This window comes from Salminus brasiliensis, chromosome 23, assembly GCF_030463535.1.
Source record: "Salminus brasiliensis chromosome 23, fSalBra1.hap2, whole genome shotgun sequence".
In the NCBI taxonomy this organism is placed as follows: Eukaryota; Metazoa; Chordata; class Actinopteri; order Characiformes; family Bryconidae; genus Salminus; species Salminus brasiliensis.
Genome location: NC_132900.1, coordinates 11,159,819 through 11,181,269, shown reverse-complemented (window position 1 = coordinate 11,181,269; position 21,451 = coordinate 11,159,819). Strand labels below are relative to the sequence as shown.

Genomic DNA, 21,451 nt, shown 5'->3' with positions numbered 1-21,451 from the left:
TATTTATATATTACATATTATATTTATATAATAATGGCACAAGGTGACAGTGAGCACCAGCATTGTCTTCACAGCTGCATATCACTTCTCAGCAGTTTGCCACTTTATCCCAGTGCTCCGTTCTCTCCCCAGTTAATTTCTGAATGCCCCATCATTTAATACCCCATCTGCCTCGGTCACAAGACCATTCCCATGTGGAATCCAAGTAGAACACAAGACTCATTGTACCAACAAATATTTTCACTGGTGTTATAGAGAGACAATACTTGTAATGCCTGCACTGTATATTCTATTCTTCCAAGCTCATGTCTTCAGATGTGTTCCTTCCAAGCTCATGTCTTCAGATGTGTTCCTTCCAAGCTCATGTCTTCAGATGTGTTCCTTCCAAGCTCCTGTCTTCACATTTGATGCTGCTGCTTAGGCAATGCTTGCCACAAACCACATCCTTCCTGCACGCAAATGTGCTCAGAAAACAACTTAGGAGGATGGGGTGTAATGCAATTGGCTAGTTGCCAGCTATGTTTCCATACAAAGAAGTATTTTTAAACACTAGAAGTTTAACTTTACAGAAGAAGGCAAAATGTACTTAACTTTGAATGGAAGTTCTACCAGTATTTGTCCAGAATTATTTACCCAGTGTACAGGGCAGATTTTTGTCCACTAAAAATGGACAAAAATGGAGATACATGTTTTTCATTGGGCAGCAGGGCTAGTGAGATGTGCCACTGGATAGGGAATAAATTTGTGACAGCACTGCTGTTGTTTGTGTGTTGAAATACAGATATTCAGCTGAAAAAAAAGCATTACCCTTTATTGTGGGTCCTGCAGAAAGTAACGGCAATACATTTCTATGGCAATGACATTTAATGTATTGCTGACACACACACACACACACACACACACACATACATATATATTTATTTATTTAAACACTTCCCTCATCTGCAAATTTGCCTCATGTAAGAAATGCTTTGTTGCCAGTTCTGTCGCTTGTAGATGTAAAACATTTAATACTTTAATACAAAGCGTCCGAGTGGTACTACTACCGAGTGGTACTACTGGTGTATATCACAAACCAAAGTACAATGAGCAAAGCTAACTGAGCAGACATGGGCGAGACTAAATCAGTAACCATCAAAACCAATCCAATCCATTCAATCCAAGATCAAGATCCAAAACCAGAGAGACAACCAGCCAGGAAAACAAATCCAAAAAAGCAAAACCAAGAATCAGAAAACAAAAACAAAAAGGGATCGTTACACGATCGGGAAAACAACGAGAATAACACTATTTATGTTGCAACGGCACTATTTTAAACAGAATGGCTACTGCGAGAGCTGCTGAGAACGTGGATATATCAGAATGGCAAACTTAGTGGGTGGATGAGAAGATGAAGATTGTCAAAGCAAAGAATTTGAGTAAATAGTAAAGTAGATTCATCTGAATTTGAAATTCTTTCTCTTTCGCATACTCAGTGCAATTTTAAATCCCCAAATCCTTTAAACTTACGGACTGTCACTTAACTTGATTCCTTGAAATGTTGCAAAATGTATACTGAGCACTTTTGTGGAAGAAAAAGTCATGTGACACATTTCCCTTATATGCATCTTGTTACGAACACTGCTGCTGTATTCTGACACTACCTCAGGGTGGAACAACGTGGTTAGATCACATTTCAGTAGTGCTGGAAATTCTCACAGTTCTGTTTGGTGACCTCTCTCTTCCTCTTTATACTTCTGTCTTGTACTTTCCCCCTCCCCCTCATTTGTACACCATCCGTACACCTACTGTACACCTGCAAAACCTTAACATAAACTTTCTTTTAAAGTTTAAAACAGATTTCAAAATGGTTCTTAAAAAACATCAATGAAAATGCTTCTAAAGAATCCTGAGTGTATTAAAACCTGGTAAATAACTTGAATCTACTCAGGTGTGAGCAGGGAAATCACCAACCTCAGATAGAAACTGAAGTGATGTGGAATATTTCTTGTGTGGAACAGAAAGGGTGAAGGTGACTGTAAAAAGAATGAATTGAATAACTTTATATTTTCCCATTTACCCATTTTTTATTGTGTTAAAATCTGTTAATAAATTTCCTGGCTTTATTAAGTTTTATCAATTTATGGCTTTTTTTTGTATAGAATTTTCTAGCCACTAATTCTAAAAGAGAAAAAGACAGAGGGGCAACTGTTAGGGAATTCCCAAACTTGTGCCAAAAAAAAAATGGAACTGGTCTCTTCTTATCTCTGTAATAGTTAATTAACTTGTTCATTATCACATCATCACAATAACCACAACCTCATGGGCTCTGCATCCCACTCAAGCGCCCATGAGGTAAAAGTTCTGCTAACACACAGACCTATCTTTTTTTTTTTTAAGTATTCAATTAAATGCCGATTAATTGGGAAAATTAATTGGGAAAAGTAAGTATTTAAAATGTATATACAGTGGGGAAAAAAAAGTATTTAGTCAGTCACCAATTGTTCAAGTTCTTCCACTTAAAAAGATGAGAGAGGCCTGTAATTGACATCATAGGTAGACCTCAACTATGAGAGACTAAATGAGAAAAAAAAATTCTGAAAATCACATTGTTTTATTTTTAAATTTACATTTATTTGCAAATAATGGTGGAAAATAAGTATTTGGTCAATAACAAAAGTTATACATCCTTTGTTGGTAATGACAGAGGTCAAACATTTTCTGTAAGTCTTCACAAGGTTGGCACACACTGTTGCTGGTATGTTGGCCCATTCCTCCATGCAGATCTCCTCTAGAGCAGTGATGTTTTGGGGCTGTCGGCGGGCAACACAGACTTTCAACTCCCTCCAAAGGTTTTCTATGGGGTTGAGATCTGGAGACTGGCTAGGCCACTCCAGGACCTTGAAATGCTTCTTATGAAGCCACTCCTTTGTTGCCCTGGCAGTGTGCTTGGGATCATTGTCATGCTGAAAGACCCAGCCACGTTTCATCTTCAATGCCCTTGCTGATGGAAGGAGGTTTGCACTCAAAATCTCACAATACATGGCCCCATTCATTCTTTCATGTACACGGACCAGTCGTCCTAGTCCCTTTGCAGAGAAACAGCCCCAAAGCATGATGTTGCCACCCCCATGCTTCACAGTTGGTATGGTGTTCATTGGATGCAACTCAGCATTCACTCTCCTCCAAACACAACGTGGTACACAAGTTGTGTTTGTACCAAACAGTTCTACTTTGGTTTCATCTGACCATAAGAAATTCTGCCAATACTCTTCCGGAACATCCAAATGCTCTCTAGCAAACTTCGGACGCGCCCGGATATGTACTGGCTTAAGCAGGGGAACACGTCTGGCACTGCAAGAGTCCCTGGCGGCGTAGTGTTACTGACAGTAGCCTTTGCAACGTTGGTCCCAGCTTTCTGCAGTTCATTCACTAGGTCCAGAAATCTTGCTTGTTTGGAGGTGACCAAATACTTATTTTCCACCATTATTTGCAAATAAATTCTTTAAAAATCAGACAATGTGATTTTCAGAATTTTTTTTCTCATTTTGTCTCTCATAGTTGAAGTCTACCTATGATGTCAATTACAGGCCTCAAGTGGGAGAACTTGCACAATTGGTGACTGACTAAATACTTTTTTTCCCCACTGTATTTGTTAATATTTTGCAATATATTAAATGTAATTGCCATAGAAATTCATTGCCGTTACTTTCTGCAGGACCCACAATAATGGGTAATGCCTTATTTTCCCATTAATGTTAACAATGGTAATAGGCCAAATTTTTTGGTATTATTATATATGGCAGTACACAGTTATGTTCAGGGGCATGTACAATTTGGGCATGCTGATTGAAGGTTTTGTTACTTTCTGTGGGAGTGTGGACTGCATCAAATTTGCAAACCACTGGTACTGCGTGGGAGAGATCTCACCTCTATAGCAAACACATTTCTCTTTAGCTTGCGCCTCTTGAGGTAGTCCATTGTGGATTCTCAGGTGTGTTTGGATCACTATCCTGCTGTTAAAGCTATCCTCTTTTTAGCTTTAGCTTTTTACAGATGATGTGATGTTTGCTTCACACAATTTGCTGTGGTTGGTGTGACACAACAGATAACACACCATGTGAAAGACTGGGGTTCGTTTCCTGGTCTGGGTGACTATGCTGTGCTACACCAATAAGAGTCCTTGGGCAAGACTTCGAACACTTGATCGGCCCAACATTGTAATACCAGTAACCTTGTAAGTTGCTCTGGATAAGAGCATCAGCTAAATGCCATAAATGTAAATGTAAATGCTGGCATTTAATTGAATTCTTTCTTCCCTCTACTAGTAAAATGTTTACTGTGCCACTGGCTATAAGCATGGTCAAACCACCCCCATGAATAAACAGCTGGAGAGATGTTCTTTTCATGAAATTCTCCACCATTTTTGCCATTTCTAAAAGAGACATTTTCACTGACTTGAGTCTTGCTTCTGTACTTTACCAGTTATCACAATAACCACAACCTCGTGGGCTCTGCAGCCCACTCAAGCGCCCATGAGGTTCAAGTTCTGCTAACACATAATGTTAATGACGGTAACAATGCCAATAGTTATAGTGTTCTTATCTTATCATGACTTTATTCAGGTTTTAATATCTAAGGCCCTTCAAATGTCATACGCTATAAGATGCTGAGCAAAAATCAAAGGAACATTCAGCTCAGTGGTTGCACATGCACATTTTGACAAAGCTTACATAAGCACTGATATAAGAACACCCCTTGTACCGTTTGAGGCAACATTAGGTAGGCTTTAGAACATATTTAACAAGTGGACACGTTTATAAACTGAAAATGAGTCACTTTCTATTAACTGTGTTAATGACTGAACTGTGTTAAGTCCTGAACGCATGTTTTCTTTTTTTCTTTAAAGTGATGCTTGTTCTGTAGAAGTGTAGAGACGCGTTGTGAAACTGTGAGCACATGATGGTTTCTCATGTGGCTTGTGTTTGAGTTAGTGTGTCAGCAGCCGTGATCAATAGGGTATGTTTAAGTTCCTGAGTGAAAATGCCCCAGACACTATATCTAAACCCAGTATAGAGGATGAACACCCTTAGGGCTTTATCACTGGGGTCAGCGTACCTTAAATGTTGGTGGGTAAATTGGCTGAGAAATGGCTCTTCATCCCACAAGCCATCAGGTTACTATACTCCCACTGTTGATCTCAAAAACACACACGAACTGTCTAACACACATTCACACATACTTAGATCATATCTTCTTTACAGACACAACACCACACTGGCCTAACAAACTGGCTCAACGCACCTATTTTTTATTGGAATTTCTGAAAATTTCTCAGTCCTGGTACCACAGTAAAAAATATGCGATAATTACTATAGGCAAAAACATTTTCCATATACATATATTATAATATGGCATACCAGCTTTGTCGCACAAAAACTTTCTCCAAATCTCCAACCTCCAACTGTTTATTCATGGGGCTAGTTTGATCACGCTGGATCATGTGTAATAACCAGTGACACAAGGGACATTTTAGTAGTAGATTGAAGAAAAAATACAAATAAATGACAAAGTTAGATCACAACATCTGTAAAAAGCTGAAGATAAAAAGAGGATATTTTGGATCAACTGGTCCATTCATTATAGAATAAAAAAACCCATGATGACAGTAAATCTGACTGTGCACACTACTGTTTCACTGGCATGATGATGTTTGGCCACTGTATCACATAAAGAACCAAGTAAGGAAAAAGGTCTCACTTTAATCGCCCTCTAGATTTTATACATGATGAAACTTTTCTGAAACGCTTCTGAAAGAAGACCGTGCATAAATCACTGATTCAATTGTCTGCAGGAAGGTGTGTATACAGACTCAGGCTCAACAACTTCATGGTTTCAGACATTTGTGTTTTGAAACAGACAATTCTATTGAAAATGCTTGAAATATAAAATCTGAAGTAACTGAGATGGAGAATAAACTGAACACTGAAGAATAATGCTCAAACAAGCATTATTGGTGGCCTGGCTGCGGCTGCAGCTATTCTGATAACCCAAAAAGGGGTCCTGTTCACTTTAAGCTCCACCCATTCTGAGCAGAGCTGTTAGTTCTGTCACTAAAGTGTTGAAATGTTTCCTTCCACCTTTACTGCAGCAGTGGGTTTCTGTTAAGGTTTCTGTTTTGTTTCCCTCTGCTGGTGTAACTGTGTATTTCCTAAACATTGTGCCGTATTTAATCACTCAGATCCTCAAGCTGTCTGCAGGCATCACCGTTAGACAGGCCAAATTGCTTGGTATTATTTGGCATATATGACAGTACACAGTTATTATATACATTGTTCTGTATGAAGCATCACATGGTAAAAGCATGTTCAGGGGCATGTACAATTTGGGCATGCTGATTGAAGGTTTTGTTACTTTCTGTGGGAGTGTGGACTGCATCAAATGTGCAAACCACTGGTACTGCATGGGAGAGACCTCACCTCTATAGCAAACACATTTCTCTTTAGCTTGCGCCTCTTAAGGTAGTCCATTGTGGATTCTCAGGTGTGTTTGGGATCACTATCCTGCTGTTGAAGCTATCCTCTTTTTATCTTCAGCTTTTTACAGATGATGTGATGTTCTAGATGCTTCTGGAATTTGCTGGCATTTAATTGTATTCTTTCTTCCCTCTACTAGTAAAATGTTCACTGTGCCACTGTACCAGAAGACATTTTCTCATACTGATGATCTAAAGACATTTTGCCACAAAGCTACAAGTATATGTGCTGCTGAAAGAAGATTTCTTACCCTGCATCGCTGCCACGGTGACAAATGGCCTTGTGCAGCATCTCTTCCGTGTTGTTGGCTTAGCTATCATAGCGATAACATCACTACCGGGCATTAACATCACTACTGGGCATTAGCAACACGAACACATCAGACTCGCCCAGCATCGCTACCGCGTCGATCACCTGCTTTTACCAGAATCGCTTCTGCATCGACTGTCAACCTCACCCAGCACTGGTACTGTGGTAGGCGCTGCGGCCTCTCAGCATTGCTTCCGTGCCAATAATGTTGCTCTGCAGTGATTGCTTTTTACCAGCACTGCCGCAGCATTATCACCACTACCGTGCCGACATTGCTACTGCGTCCACCTTGCCCGACATTGCTAACGTGCTGTTAGCATCGCTACCGTGACAGCCTCGCCCAGCATCGCTGCTGTGGTGATAGCATCCCTACATGTGTATAATGCAACCATGCACCATTTACACCAGTAAAACAAACATCTATTTACATAAGGTGTATGTAATGTACATACTTTTTTAATATAGCAAAAAATAAGTGGTTTTTTTTGTGTGGCTGTGTTTTTAAAAAGCAACTGAAGGTTGTTTCCCCAAAAAAATGTATCTCTCCTTTTTTGATAAACTACCAGTATAGTACAGACATATAGTATGGTACAGAATAGGACATTTTAAAAACAATTCTTCAGTTTTTTCAACTTAAATTACAAAAATTGTAAAAACATGCATACAAAGCATACAGCTCTTTACAGAATATGTGCAATACATCCTGCAATAACCTACATAAAGCAAAGACTTTATGTAAACGCATGTATCCAGTATTATCAACAAACACTATATGAAGATCATAAAGCTATAATACAAAATATACTATAATAAGGTTGCACACAAAAAAAAATCAACAGATTTGTTATAGTTGTGGGGCCCAGTGTAAGATCTATTCATGGGGGCCCGAAATCCCTGGCAGTGCCCCTGGCTATCACCAACCATGTATGTCTTTAGGATGATTTGATCAGTCTTTCTCTGACGTGAACAGTGATTACTGCAGACAGCATGAAGATCAGAATGATGGAATACAGCCCAGTCTTCAGCAAACACACAGATACACCAGCAGATCCTGAATTGAAAGCACACAGATCAAACCCCAGTGTTATCTCAACTATGCTGTAATGTAAAAGAACTGGCAAAAGAAATACTTTTTCAGACTATTCTCTCAAGAGTCTTTTTTGCTTAAATAATAAATAATAATTTTGCACTATTTATGCCTATTTTGCACTATGACTATTTGCACACCTGTACAGATGTTCCTTCTTTTCTGTAAATATATTTTTCAGCTCTTTATTACCTTTATTACCTTTAGTACTTTTACTTTTTTAATTTATCCCCTACCCTATTTATTGTTTAGTGTCATTTTCCTTTAGTTTAAGACTGTGTTCTGTGTTTCTTTGTTACTTGTCATACGTGTTGCTCTCACCAAGACAAATTCCTTGTATGGGTAACATACTTGGTGAAATAAAGAGATTCTGATTCTGATTCTGATTCTGAAGTGAACAAACATTGTGTATGTAAACAAACATGTCTAGGACATTTTTGAGATGATTGGGATAAATAGAATAAATAGGATAACTTAAAAAATATCAGATATCATTTTAAAGTGATGTTGGTGGCAGTTTTCCTGTGTTTGCGTTTGTGTATTTGTAGGTGTACACACCCTCAGGAGCACATAGTCCAAATGTTTCCATATTTATTTTAGCCATCTTCCAGCTGACTGGGTTGCTATGGTTACAGATGATGACACTGCCTCTGATGGACAGGGAAATGATGATGCCATCAGGTGATATGTCTGTCTTTTCCTCACAGGTATCCTTATAACAGCTTGAAGTGATAGAGAGTCCGTGACCTCCACAGGTCAGAGTGATGTTACAGGTGTCACGGATTTGCTGAGTAAGTACAGGAACCTCTACTGGATCTGAGTTACACACAGTAAAAAGGGGACTGTGAAGTCACATAGATGAATGATAAGAATGGGTTCATGGGGGAAAAATAAGCATTTCTTTTATTGGCTGGTTTATGTCATGTGGGGGTCCTCCAAAAGTAGAAGTGGCATTTATCTTCAAATGGCTTTAGCTAGTGGGCGGAGAGAATGTACATTTAGGGGCGTGAATAAAGTCAAGACTTTTACTTTATAGTTGTGGGGTTAATAATTGGCCTGTTTTCCAGAACTTTTTTGGTTATAAAGTTGGTTATTTTTAATAAAGAGACAACAGTGTTTCATGTTCATGGGCTGTCATGTACTGAACTCTCCTTATTTTACTATACCATGACAGATACAGTTTTCCATGTAGGGCGCCTTAAGGTATTTTAGGCTGTACAGTGCCCTCCATAATTATTGGCACCCCTGGTTAAGATGTGTTCTTTAGCTTCTAATAAATTGAGTTTTCTCTAAATAATATAGGACCACGATGGAAAAAAGAGTAAAATCCAACCTTTAACTCAAGTTAATTTTAAGGGGAAAAAAAATCCCTGACTAAGAAATAATTATTCTTCATAAAATCACCTGTTCCACAATTATTGGCACCCCTAACATTTCTTAGGAAGTAAATGTAATTAAAGTATTTCTGTCAATTCTACAGTAGTTTACGAAGTTGATCAGAGTATGTAGGAACATTTAATTAGTAATTCACAACTTCCTGTTTCCCTGGGGTATAAATATGACGTGACACAGAGGCCATTTCTTTTCAACATGGAAAAGACAAAGGAACATACCATTCAAGTAAGGCAGATGTGTGTTGACCTCCACAAGTCAGGCAATGGCTACAAGAAAATATCTACTGTCAGAGGAATTAAGAGGTTTAAAACAACTGGATAAGTGGTAAACAAGCCTGGACGAGGACGCAAGTTTATTTTGCTACCACCATTGTGCAAAGAGGAATGGTCAAAGATCCCTCTATCTGTATTCTCCCATCTTGTGAAACATTATAAGAGAAGATTAGGCGCTGTTTTGTTGGCAAAAGGGGGTTGTACAAAGTATTAACATCAGGGGTGCCAACTTCTGAACTGATGTCTTTTCTGTTACATGCACACTCTCTCTCTCTCTCCAACCATTTACCCCAGATAAAATAGGAAGCATTTTTGCACAAAGCATTTGCACTAATAACTTACTACCTCACTGGACTCTATTTATTACACATTGCACAATTTGCACACTACCGGCAATTATTTATTATTCTCTGTCTGTACTGCGTTGTGTTGTCTGTTCGCACTTGTTTGTGTTGCACTTGTGTTTTGTATGCACTGTCTATGTTGCACCATGGTCCTGGAGGAACGTTGTTTCGTTTCACTGTGTACTCTGTATGTAGTTGAAATGACAATAAAACCCACTTGACTTGACTGAATTGTGGCACACATGATTTGATGTTAAACAATTATTTCTTAATGTGGGATTTCTTTCCTACTGAATAAATTCACTTGGTTGGATTTTACTCTTTTTTCCATCGTGGTCCTATATTATTCAGAAAAAAACTCTATAAAGCTAAAGAACATATCTTAACCAGGGGTGCCAAATTATGGAGGGCACTGTACAGTGCATCTGAACTCCATCTGGACTTCTGGACATCTGGACTGATTGGCTGATGGTGTTAGTCGTTAACCTCATAGGCTAATGAGAAAAAAAGGCTACGCATTTGCCTTCAGAGTATACTCAATTACTCAATTAACTTACTACATTATTTGGGCTCTGGCAAAAGTCCTTAGCCCCAAATAGAGCTATTCAGTATTATTTTTACATAGTTATCAATTATGCTTTTAGTTCAAACATTTGATACTACTGTTACATTGTAGGGTTGTTTATGTCCCTTCTAGATTTGATCCTGAATATTTTATGCCAAGAAAGAAAATGAAAAAAACATGCTCTCAGACATATTTGTAACAGTTTTATGTTTTATCATTTGAAATGTTAAAGAAAACTTAATTTACTTTATATTTGTCTGTAGTTAAATTAAATATAAAATGTGATGTCTTCCATTGTATATCACTTACCAAACACAGAGAGTCTGTACTCAGCAACAATTGAGTCCTCTTGACCAGATGCTTTTGCTTCATACAGTCCACTGTCACTCTTCTGTAAGTTCTTCAGGGTCAGACTGTAGGTTTCCTTATTTATCTCCACTCTGCCTTTATAAGGGTCAAACTGAGTATCCACTTTAGTATCAGTATAATATTTTAAAACTCTATTTTTATTATGCATCCAGGAAAGGTCATCAAATGCCAGAGTTTTATCCTGTATGTCCAGTTGGACGGAACTGCCAGCCTGCACAGACACATTACTGGACCCTGTAGAGAAAGGACATAAAGATTGAACAATAGATTATGTTGTGGTTCTATGCTGGACTTGTCATGCATTAGCACTGTATGGCATACCAATACCAATGCAGAATACCATAGCAGCTGCTTAGAAAAAGCATAGCAACTACATGGAGCAGCATAGCAACTGGTTAGCATGTGCATAGCAGCAATTTTTGGGGGCATGTAGACGTTTTCATGATATTTCTTCACTAGCAACAGGAACCACCATAGCAAGCACCTTGAATGAATGAGATTTCTGTACACTCAGTTGTTGGATGGTGTCTCACTCAGCCTATGCAAATCTAGTTAACAGAGCTTTGGTGCTTCTTACAGTCACAGCCTCTCACACATCAATCCTGTTGTGATGTGATGTGTATAAGATAGGTGGGACTCGAGTAAAGAAAGAGATCTGTTAACCGTTTGTGTTAAAATTATTGCTAGGGGCAGTTCAGTAGTCGCTGAATATTGATAGGAACATGTTACTACCATCCCTACATACTCTGCCAACCATCTACCAATCACCTGGAACACCCTAGCAACCACCTGGAACAACATGGCACAAGTTTAGCAACAACTTGGCAAACCATGTGAAGCAGCATAGCAGCATCGATGTTTCACTTACTGTAGCAGTAGTGCTGTATTCGCTCCCACAATACAGGAAGAAGCTGCTGTGGCCACTGAGGTATCATACTGCTAACTTAGCAACAATTTAGCATCAGAAGTTCAATCTTTTGGCAGTGCCACAGTGCTCCATGATCATATGATGAACCAGCAGGTGGTAATCAGTAATGGCTTAAGCCCAGTCGGATCAACTAACTCAAAAAAACAAAAAACAAAAAAACTCTACTGCCTTAAAATGTTAAACTACACATTGTATAACTAACAAACATTTTAACTCTGCATCTTAAAAAAAGCTTATTATGTTAAAATAAAGTTTTTTGTTTCTTTAATTCATATGATTTAATAGCAGTGCCTGAAGAGTGGAGGCTAGCAAGTAGCAAAACATACTCATTTTGAAGGTATTTATTCACTTAATTTAAACAGCCTAGTAGCTCACCTAGATATTATATGTAACAAGCAGAATGATGGTGAAAGAAAATCTAGAAGATCTCAAATTACCATTAATTTTGACTATTCATTTAGCTCATCAGTGACTTCCTTAAATGTTAGATATTTTCGGGTTTCAGCAGTGTCACACTGACTACATGCAAACTAACAACAATCACTAACACTCTACTCCACAGATCCAACTTAAAAACTGTGTATTATCACACACATGATCATGGATGAAGAGTGTTTTACCTGTGAATGAGAAGAAAGTAGAGAGAGAAAACATCAGCAACTCCATTGCAGCCATTGCAGAGTGTATATGAACGCTCCCCTCTGTGAAGGAGGAAGTTTTTAAGAACCCCTTAAGTAAGATGTTCCGATGTAAGTGCAAATGTTTGGGCACTCAAATGACATGTTTAGCTTATTTTCCAAGTGAAAATGGGTATACATCACCTACAGAGAACACACTTCTGCACAGTGTAACACAATTACTATTTATTGGTTAAATTGCCCCCCCCTTTAGAAAATTAGGTTCTACTCCACAGCATAATGATGGGGAGCCTTTAGTTGATACTTAGTTGTCAGTGAAGATTACACAAGCTGTGTGCACAGTTAAACAGCTATGTAATGTGTATGTGCAGGCTACAGTATATGAATTCAGTCTGGATACTTTTGGACATACAGTAATATAGTATCTGGAGTGGCTGACAGTATACAGGGAAAGGGCTCATTAGGGCTTTCTCTTGTCCCTTTGTACCAGATTTCACCTGGGTGTTTTTTCGTGTATGCGATTACTTCGTTTAAGTAATCGTTGTCAAATTAGTGTTGAGAAGACAGTTGTGAGAAAAATAATAGAAAAATAATAAAACCCTATAGCTTTAGATTTGAAACATCAATAATTACCTACAAAGCTTAAAATGGACCAGCCACTCCCAATCTGATGGCACTGGTCAAATCAATTTGTTTGAGCTACAGCCTGAACCATTTAAGTGTGATTAACCATTATTCAATGCATATGCAAGAAAAAACATGTTTTTCACAAGACTTTTTCTATGCCACAAATGATCCAGATCAGATTTGGTGCTGAAGTAATGTTTTGTCCATTTAAAAGCAGTGCCTTTAGTTCTAGTAATGTTTCAACCAATGAATGTGTGCTCCAGCCAATAACTGTATGTTCAAATCAATGACTACATGCTCCGACCAATGACTCCAATCCATTCAAATAGCAATAGTAATGTTCTAGCCAATGACTGTTTGCTCCAAACAATGACTATGTTACAACTAATGACTGATTGCTCCAACCAATGAATGCATGACTGACAATGACTATTCTCCAACCAAAGACTGAATGTTTCAACCAATGGCTGTATGTATAAATCAATGACTGTGTGCTCCAACCAATGACTGTGCTCTGATCAATGACTGCAGTCTATTCAAAAATTGAATTTACAGTAATGTTTCAGCCAATGACTGTTTGCTTCAACCAATGACTGCATGACTGACAATGACTATTCTCCAACCAATGACTGTGTGCTCCAACCAATGATTGCAAGACTGACAATGACTGTTCTCTGTTTTAACCAATGACTGTATGATTCAGCCAAAGGCTGTATTCTCCAACCTATATGTGTTTCTGTCAATGATGACTTCACACACAATATACAATCAATGGCACATATTTATCAGAGAATAAGACATCTGATCTGGGATCAGTTAAGGTTTACTGACTGACATGATCTTAGATCAGTACTTTTACCCTGAGATGCATGATAAATGAGGCCAGTGATTTCATATCCTCCAGATAGGGCTAATGAAGCTTGTGGATTGTCACCTTGAGGTGCCATTTAGAGATGAAAGCAGCAAGGAGGCCAGAAGCCATGCATGTTTAGTGACCAAAACCAGCGAGCAGCACTGTGACCACAGGCGATGCAAAGCAAGTGATCTGAACAACACGTTGAAGTTCAGCTCAACTTTATGGGTTAGAGTGGAGGCTCACAAAGAGCTTTTCAGTTACTTTCTTTAGATGTTGAAAAAGAAAGTCCAAAGATTTGATATGTATGCCGTTTTACAGTTTTTATGTGTCATCGTCTTTTTCACGAGTCTGTTTGTGTTCTTTCTCTTCCTTGGTCTGTTTTTGCGGTTTCATTTCCTCTTTCTTTTCTTTTTTTTTTTTTTTTTTTTTTAGACACTCTGCAGTCTCACCTTTTTATGATGCCTGTGTCTTGCAGTTAATTTTGTGTAGCCTGAATTTTGCTTAAATTTATATAAAAAAATATTTAACCGTGGGTAAGTGGTGAGCAGCAACATGATAACTTTAATGATATTACTGGCATTTTCTGCGATTATTGATAATTTCACATAAGTGTATGTGTAAATGTACAATGAACATTAGTTACATTAACATTGGGGGGGGGGGAGTAAAGAAATGCTATAAATAGATTTTTGACATGGTGTTTTGTTCAGAGTAAAATGCATTCTTACATAAATAATGCAAAACAACACTGTACTCAACGGTCTGTTTTTAATGTTTAAAAAAAAAAAAGAATAGTATTGAGTGCTACTTTATAGTTTAACCACCCTGATAAATTACATCCGATTTTCTAAGTAAAAGTTAATACAATCCTCTACACACAGAGAAAATTATTATTTTCACTGACATTTGGAACACAATATTATATTTATCAGCTAAAGATATAACATTAAACATCCCATATCCATTATGCATACAATTTTATTTGTATGTTTTTTTCCAATTTAATTGCAAATAACAGCAAATAAACACTACATTGTGCACATATATTTAATTGTTCATATATTTAATACCTGTAGAAAATAGAATGTATAGTTGCTGCCAAATAAATGTCTTCATCTTTGGCTTTTTCAACTTTTCTTTACATTGTATTGAAATTTCATGTTAAATGCACCAATAAAAACACTCTAAAATGCCTTAGAATAAAACATCTTTACATTAATTTGCACTCAAAGTTACGGTTCCTGTAAAGACTGATGTCAAATGTATACACACTGCTTATCTAGTCCCTTTAGCGAAATATTGCCAATAAAATAGGACATTAACCTACTGGGCAAGAGGGTATAATGCCCCCTAGAATGAGCTGTGGAGCAGTGGAACTGTGTTCTCTGGCATGATGGTGCTCCATCCAGTACTTTTGGGATAAGTTGGGGAGTTGGGAATGAGGTGGGATGATCATTTAACATCCTGATCTAACTAATGCTCTTGTTGCTGAATGCAATCAAATCTTCAAGGCTGTGCTCCAAAAATGTAGTGCAAAGTATGGACAGTAGAGACAGTTACTCCAACAAAAGCAGGACAAACTCTTTAATTCCCTTGATTTGAGAAGAAACAGTGAATAGTTCTGCAGAGTCGAGTTGATGATCATAAGAGTATGACCACAGACAGGAGGATTAGAATGACGGACTACAGCCCAGTTATCAGAGAACACACACATACACCAGCAGAGGGAGATGCTGTTTCTGAAACACACAGGAAAATAAAACCCAGTTCTGCCATCATGTGACGAATAAATGTATGACAACAAACTTCTTTTAGACTTCAGTCAATTCTCTATTAAATTCATTTCACTTCACTTGGTTTTCCAAAACTGCAAAGAAATATAAATATAGTGTGGTTCTATCTTTGCTTAAATGGTTGGTAAAGAGATTCAAGAAGTCTGATCTTGAATTTCTGATTAGTTATCTTTGATTAGAAGGACACAGTTGTTTAAAGTTGTTTACTCTCCAGCAGAGCCTCCTTCCAGCTGACTGGGATGCTATGGTTACAGAGGATAGCGCTGTCCCTGACCAACACAGAAATGAGGAAACCTTCAGTTGAGGATGTTTTCCTCTCGTCACAGGATTCCTGAAAACAGCTGCAGTTGATTGAGAGACCTAATGACCTCTACAGGTGAGCGTGATGTTACAGGTGTGACTGCTTTGCTGGGAAGTCAGGACTGGTGCCTCAACCTTTATGAACAAGAAAACACATGAATGTGATCATAATTGACCAAAATAAGCTACAAATTCAACACTTAATAGCTAAAGATTTTTCCTGAATGTGAATGCATTTCTAGAGGTATTCTGGATGCTCACAGATTTATGCTTGCAACTTGCACTCACCAAGCACTTCATTACGATCACCTGTACTACTACTCATTCATGCAATTGTTAATCTTAATTCATGTTAATGCATGTTCATGCTTAAGTTTATCTGGGTGGTCTGAGTGTCAGTATGGGGTGGACCTTAACAAGTCAGCAGACCAATATATGCTAGCTATCTGGGCAACAGTATACAGTTGGATCAGACCTGCAGCCTTTGAGTACATGACGTGAATCCGTCGGACACTTTAAATACAGCAGTTGTCCTGAAGCTGGGTTTAACAGTTGCTGCTATTTCCACTGTGCTGATTGATAAGTGGGTAATATGGTCAGTAGCAGAGAATCATTAGAAGGACAGGTTGAAGGTTTTCCAACTTTTCTTTGTTTTGTATTGCTTTAGAGTCCCTCCAGATTATTTCCCTAATAATGATAATGTCCCCAATTATGTGTAGAATTGTTGTATGAAACATAGTTTATCATAATGAGACCACCCTCACTCGCATCCATTGGTGGAGGCATTTCTGTGCCCCGTGAACAGCCTTTCGTTTTCTGCTCTCTGTTTTATAAAACTAAATGTCATCTTGTCTGCCCCTGTATGGACACAAGTTCACTGGACTAATCTGATTGAGAACACCTTTCTGATGCGCAAAACAAGCTATTTCTCCGTACTTACTATGGCCAAAACACCACACAGCGATATGTTTGCTACCAAAGCTGTAAGTGGGCTTACCTAATTACCTCAAGCAGTTGTTCCGAACGTGGTGTCCGCTCCCACCTCACAAGGGGTGCGCAAGGATTCGTCTACGTGGGCTTCATACTCATCTAGCCCACGCCTGGCATTACACATGGTGTTAGTAGCTTAAATTTTATCTGATCAAGAGAGTCCTATTCTATTGCCAGTACTTCTCTACAAGGACTAGACAAGCTGTGTGTGTGTGCAGTTGCATGCCTGTGTCAGCAATGGGTGCAACTTAAAGTAATGTCCAAGTATGAATGCATTCATTACAAGTAGTGTTAAACATAAACATTTGGACATATAGTGCAATTGAGGCCTATTTCACCAGAACCTAAAGTAAATTTACACACACACACACACACACACACATACACACACATATATATAGTTATTATTTCTTGTATTTATTTTTTTCCTCCCTGACTAATAAGACCGCATTGGCAGAACATTCATAATTTAAAAAAAAAAATCTTCTTGAAAAGTCTTTTTGTGTAAAAAACAAAAACATATGCAGGTTACTCAGATTGATGTAGAATTATCTTCATAGCTTAATTTCTACTCAATTAACAAATAATGTAGCTAAATTATATATTGAAGAAATTACTATGGCAGATTTCACAACTGCATGTTGCCTTCCACTAATGGCGAATAGATACGACTTACCTAATACAGAGAGTGACTGATTTTACCTGATAGTTCTTCAGGTTCACACTGTAGGTTTCCTCAATAAACTGTAAATTACTTTCATAAACTTAAGAAGGAGCAATCCCAAACACACTGAATATATAAGGAACATGAGCAAATTATTATAACCAAGTCATATATGTGAAAACTAATAATGATAATAATTCTAATATAGGGGCACCAGTTCATCAACATATTCTTTGAATGAATAATACTTGAGTGTTTTTCCTCCACTCTTGTAGAGTTTCTTGTTAACTGTTGACCTAACAGACACAGGTAAACACAGGTCTGTTGTCTGTCACTATTTACATAATTGCAAATGAGACAGACCCCCTAATATGCAAATTTTAAACTTCTCAAACTCAGGAATAAAGTAAACATTTTGCTATTCAAAACATTTTCTCTTGAAAACGCGCCATGTGTAGATATTGTACTGTTAGCTGTTTCATGCTAAGTGTAGACAACCCTCATACTGTCCCTGCATATTAGCTGTGCCCTCATTTGAACATGTGCAGATGTCGATATTGAGCTTAAGTTAATGTTTTCTTGTGTAGCTTTTTGCAAAGATCTGCCCTCAGATGATTCATATCCCACTGCAACTGTCAGTCTCTTAATGTATGACAACAGTAATATTTTGTTGTCATAGAAAAACATGTCTCCAAAATCACAGCTTTGCAGGAAAAGTTAAAAGCCCTTATTTACTTTTAATGGAAGTGAATGTAAAAATATGTTTCTATTTGTCCATTCTTTGTTTAAAAAAAATTGTTAAGACCAACTGCCAGATTCACATTATGTCAAAAAGTTTTTATTTTTCTGCATGAGGGCGGCAATATCTTAGTAAAAGTGATGGCTGGACCTTGGAGGAGATTTTGGACATGTATGTGTACTGAAAACCAGCCTGACTGTATAAATTCCTTTGCAGAAGTGGACAAACTTCATTGATTACGCAGGGTAACAAGATCCTCTGCTTTTCTAATGCTGTCTTACCACCCCTGGTGCAACTGTTAGCATGCTGCTAAAGTAACCGGTCATATTTGCAAGCATTTCACATTTACCAATATATTTAGTGGATCTTCAACACAGCTAATTATGTAAAGAGCCGCTTTGTGACGACAACAGTTGTAAAAAGCGCTATACAAATAAATCTGACTTGACTTGACTTCTTCACATAATGCATTTTTTTTACTTGATACAATGACATTTGGTTGCCTGTCAAAATGCTCTTTACATCTAACCTTTTCTTGGTATGCAATGTATGGTATGCAATGCAATGCAATGCAAAAGGCCAATACCACCTTTTTGTTTATTTCATGGTTCTATCCATCCGCTGTAAGACTATATAGCAGTGAAAGAATGCCAAACCGTGTCTACAACCGTCAGTGCAGGATCAGTGTGATTATGCAAATCGGAGAGGAAGTGCATACAGACAGGTTTGTTATTGTTATTTTGTTTTGTCTATATATAGCCAGAAGATCATATCCTAATAATTTGCATGATTCCAGAAAAGTTGAATGGAAAACAGGGAAGTGAATCTAGCTTATCAACATTGTAAATCAAGGCATTGTTTTCTTCAAGACGAACTCCATGGCTGCATCATTAAATTCAGTGAATACATTATGCTCTGTCCAGACGCTCTTATCCAGAGCAACTTACAAAAGTGCTTTGCTATTTACCCAAAAAAAAAAAAACTCAGCTAGTTTGAATAGACTAATAATTCAATTATATCTCTAAGTTTAGGCACTACTAAACACAAGTCAGTAAGGAGACCATGATACTGTACTCTTCACCCAAGTACTCTCTGAAGAGGTGGGTCTTCAGTCTGCGTTTGAAGACAGTGAGCGACTCTGCTATTCGGACACCCAGGGGAAGCTGGACAGAAAAAAGCCTGGACGCTTGTCTTCCATGGATTTTGAGGGATGGCGGGTCAAGCCGAGCCGTACTTGAAGCTCGAAGGGCTCTTGGTGCGGATCGGCTTTTGACCATTGCCATCAAGTACGGAGGGGCTGGTCCATTCTGGGCTTTGTAGGCAAGCATCAGGGTTTTGAATCTGATGCGGGCAGCTACAGGAAGCCAGCCATCCCCAGTGGGGGGTCTCCAGTTATATATCATATATATATACATGGATTGAACGTTGATGTATATAGAATGAGCTGTTCATATATATATCAGAATCAGAATCAGAATCTCTTTATTTCACCAAGTATGTTACACATACAAGGAATTTGTCTTGGTGAGAGCAACACGTATGACAAGTAACAAAAACACACATCACAGTACATATCAGCATTCACTACATATACACCAACGTTTATTCCATATATATCAGTGTTCATTTTAGTATTTGAACACCCTGCGACTTTGCAAGTTCTCCCACTTAGATATCATGGAGGGGTCTAAAATTTTCATCTTAGGTGCATGTCCACTGTGAGAGACATAATCTAAAAAAAAATCCGGAAATCACAATGTATGATTTTTCAATAATTTATTTGTGTGTTACTGCCGTAAATAAGTATTTGAACACCTGTGAAAATCAATGTTAATATTTGGTACAGTAGCCTTTGTTTGCAATTACAGAGCATTACAAACATTTCCTGTAGTAGTTTTTCACCAGGTTTGCACACACTGCAGCAGGGATTATGGCCCATTCCTCCGCACAGATCTTCTCCAGATCAGCCAGGTTTCTGGGCTGTCGCAGAGAAACACAGGGTTTGAGCTCCCTCCAAAGATTTTCTGTAGGGTTTAGGTCTGGAGACTGGCTAGGCCACCCCAGAACCTTGATATGCTTCTTACGGAGCCACTCCATGGTTATCCTGGCTGTGTGCTTTGGGTCATTGTAATGTTGAAAGACCCAGCCACGACCCATTTTGTTCCCCAAAATCTTGCAATACATGGCCCTGGTCATCCTCTCCTTAATACAGTGCAGTTGTCCTGTCCCATGTAGAGAAAAACACCCCCAAAGCATGATGCTTCCACCCCCATGCTTCACAGTAGGGATGGTGTTTTTGGGATGGTACTCATCATTCTTCGTCCTCCAAACACGGATCTATTTTGGTCTCATCTGACCACAGAACTTTCTCCCATGACTCCTCTGGGTCATCCAAATGGTCATGGGCAAACTTGAGACGGGCCTGGTTGTGTGCTGATTTAAGCAGGGGAACCTTCCGTGCCATGCATGACTTTAAACTATGACGTCTTAGTGTATTACCCACAGTAACCTTGGAAACAGTGGTGCCAGCTCTCTTCAGGTCATTGACCAGCTCCTCCTGTGTAGTTCTGGGCTGATTCCTCACCTTTCTTAGGATCATTGATACGCCACAAGGTGAGATCTTGCATGGAGCCCCAGTCCGAGGGAGATTGACAGTCATGTTTAGCTTCTTCCATTTTCTAATAATTGCTCCAACAGTTGATCTTTTTTCACCAAGCTGCTTGGCAATTGCCCCGTAGCCCTTTCCAGCCTTGTGGAGGTCTACAATTTTGTCTCTGGTGTCTTTGGACAGCTCTTTGGTCTTGGCCATGTTAGTAGTTGGAGTCTTACTGATTGTGTGGGGTGGACAGGTGTCTGTATGCAGCTAACGACCTCAAACAGGTGTTTCTTATTTAGAATAATAAGTGGAGTGGAGGTGGACTTTTTAGAGGCGGACTAACAGGTCTTTGAGGGCCAGAATTTTTGCTGATTGGCAGGTGTTCAAATACTTATTTGCAGCAGTAACACACAAATAAATGATTAAAAAATCATTTAATAATTTTTTTAGATTATGTCTCTCAC

At 38.4% G+C, this 21,451-nt stretch overlaps 1 protein-coding gene across 1 annotated transcript; it reads right to left on the bottom strand.

The window, feature by feature from the left end:
• Positions 1 to 7,306: 7,306 nt before the first annotated feature.
• Positions 7,307 to 12,452, bottom strand: LOC140545945 (CD48 antigen-like). Its single transcript, XM_072669019.1, has 4 exons — positions 12,405 to 12,452; positions 10,797 to 11,090; positions 8,470 to 8,727; positions 7,307 to 7,875 (listed from the first exon to the last, which is right to left on the bottom strand). Exons 1-4 carry the CDS (start codon positions 12,448 to 12,450, stop codon positions 7,757 to 7,759), a joined length of 717 nt encoding a protein of 238 aa, XP_072525120.1. The 5' UTR covers positions 12,451 to 12,452; the 3' UTR covers positions 7,307 to 7,756.
• Positions 12,453 to 21,451: the final 8,999 nt, after the last annotated feature.

Coding starts and splice junctions, on each gene's coding strand:
- LOC140545945 (XM_072669019.1), bottom strand. CDS start 12,450: ATGGAGTTGCTGATGTTTTCTCTCTCTACTTTCTTCTCATTCACAG. Junction 11,091..12,404: donor TACTTTCTTCTCATTCACAG/GTAAAACACTCT, acceptor CTTTCTCTACAG/GGTCCAGTAATGTGTCTGTG. Junction 8,728..10,796: donor GTACAGACTCTCTGTGTTTG/GTAAGTGATATA, acceptor TGTGTAACTCAG/ATCCAGTAGAGGTTCCTGTA.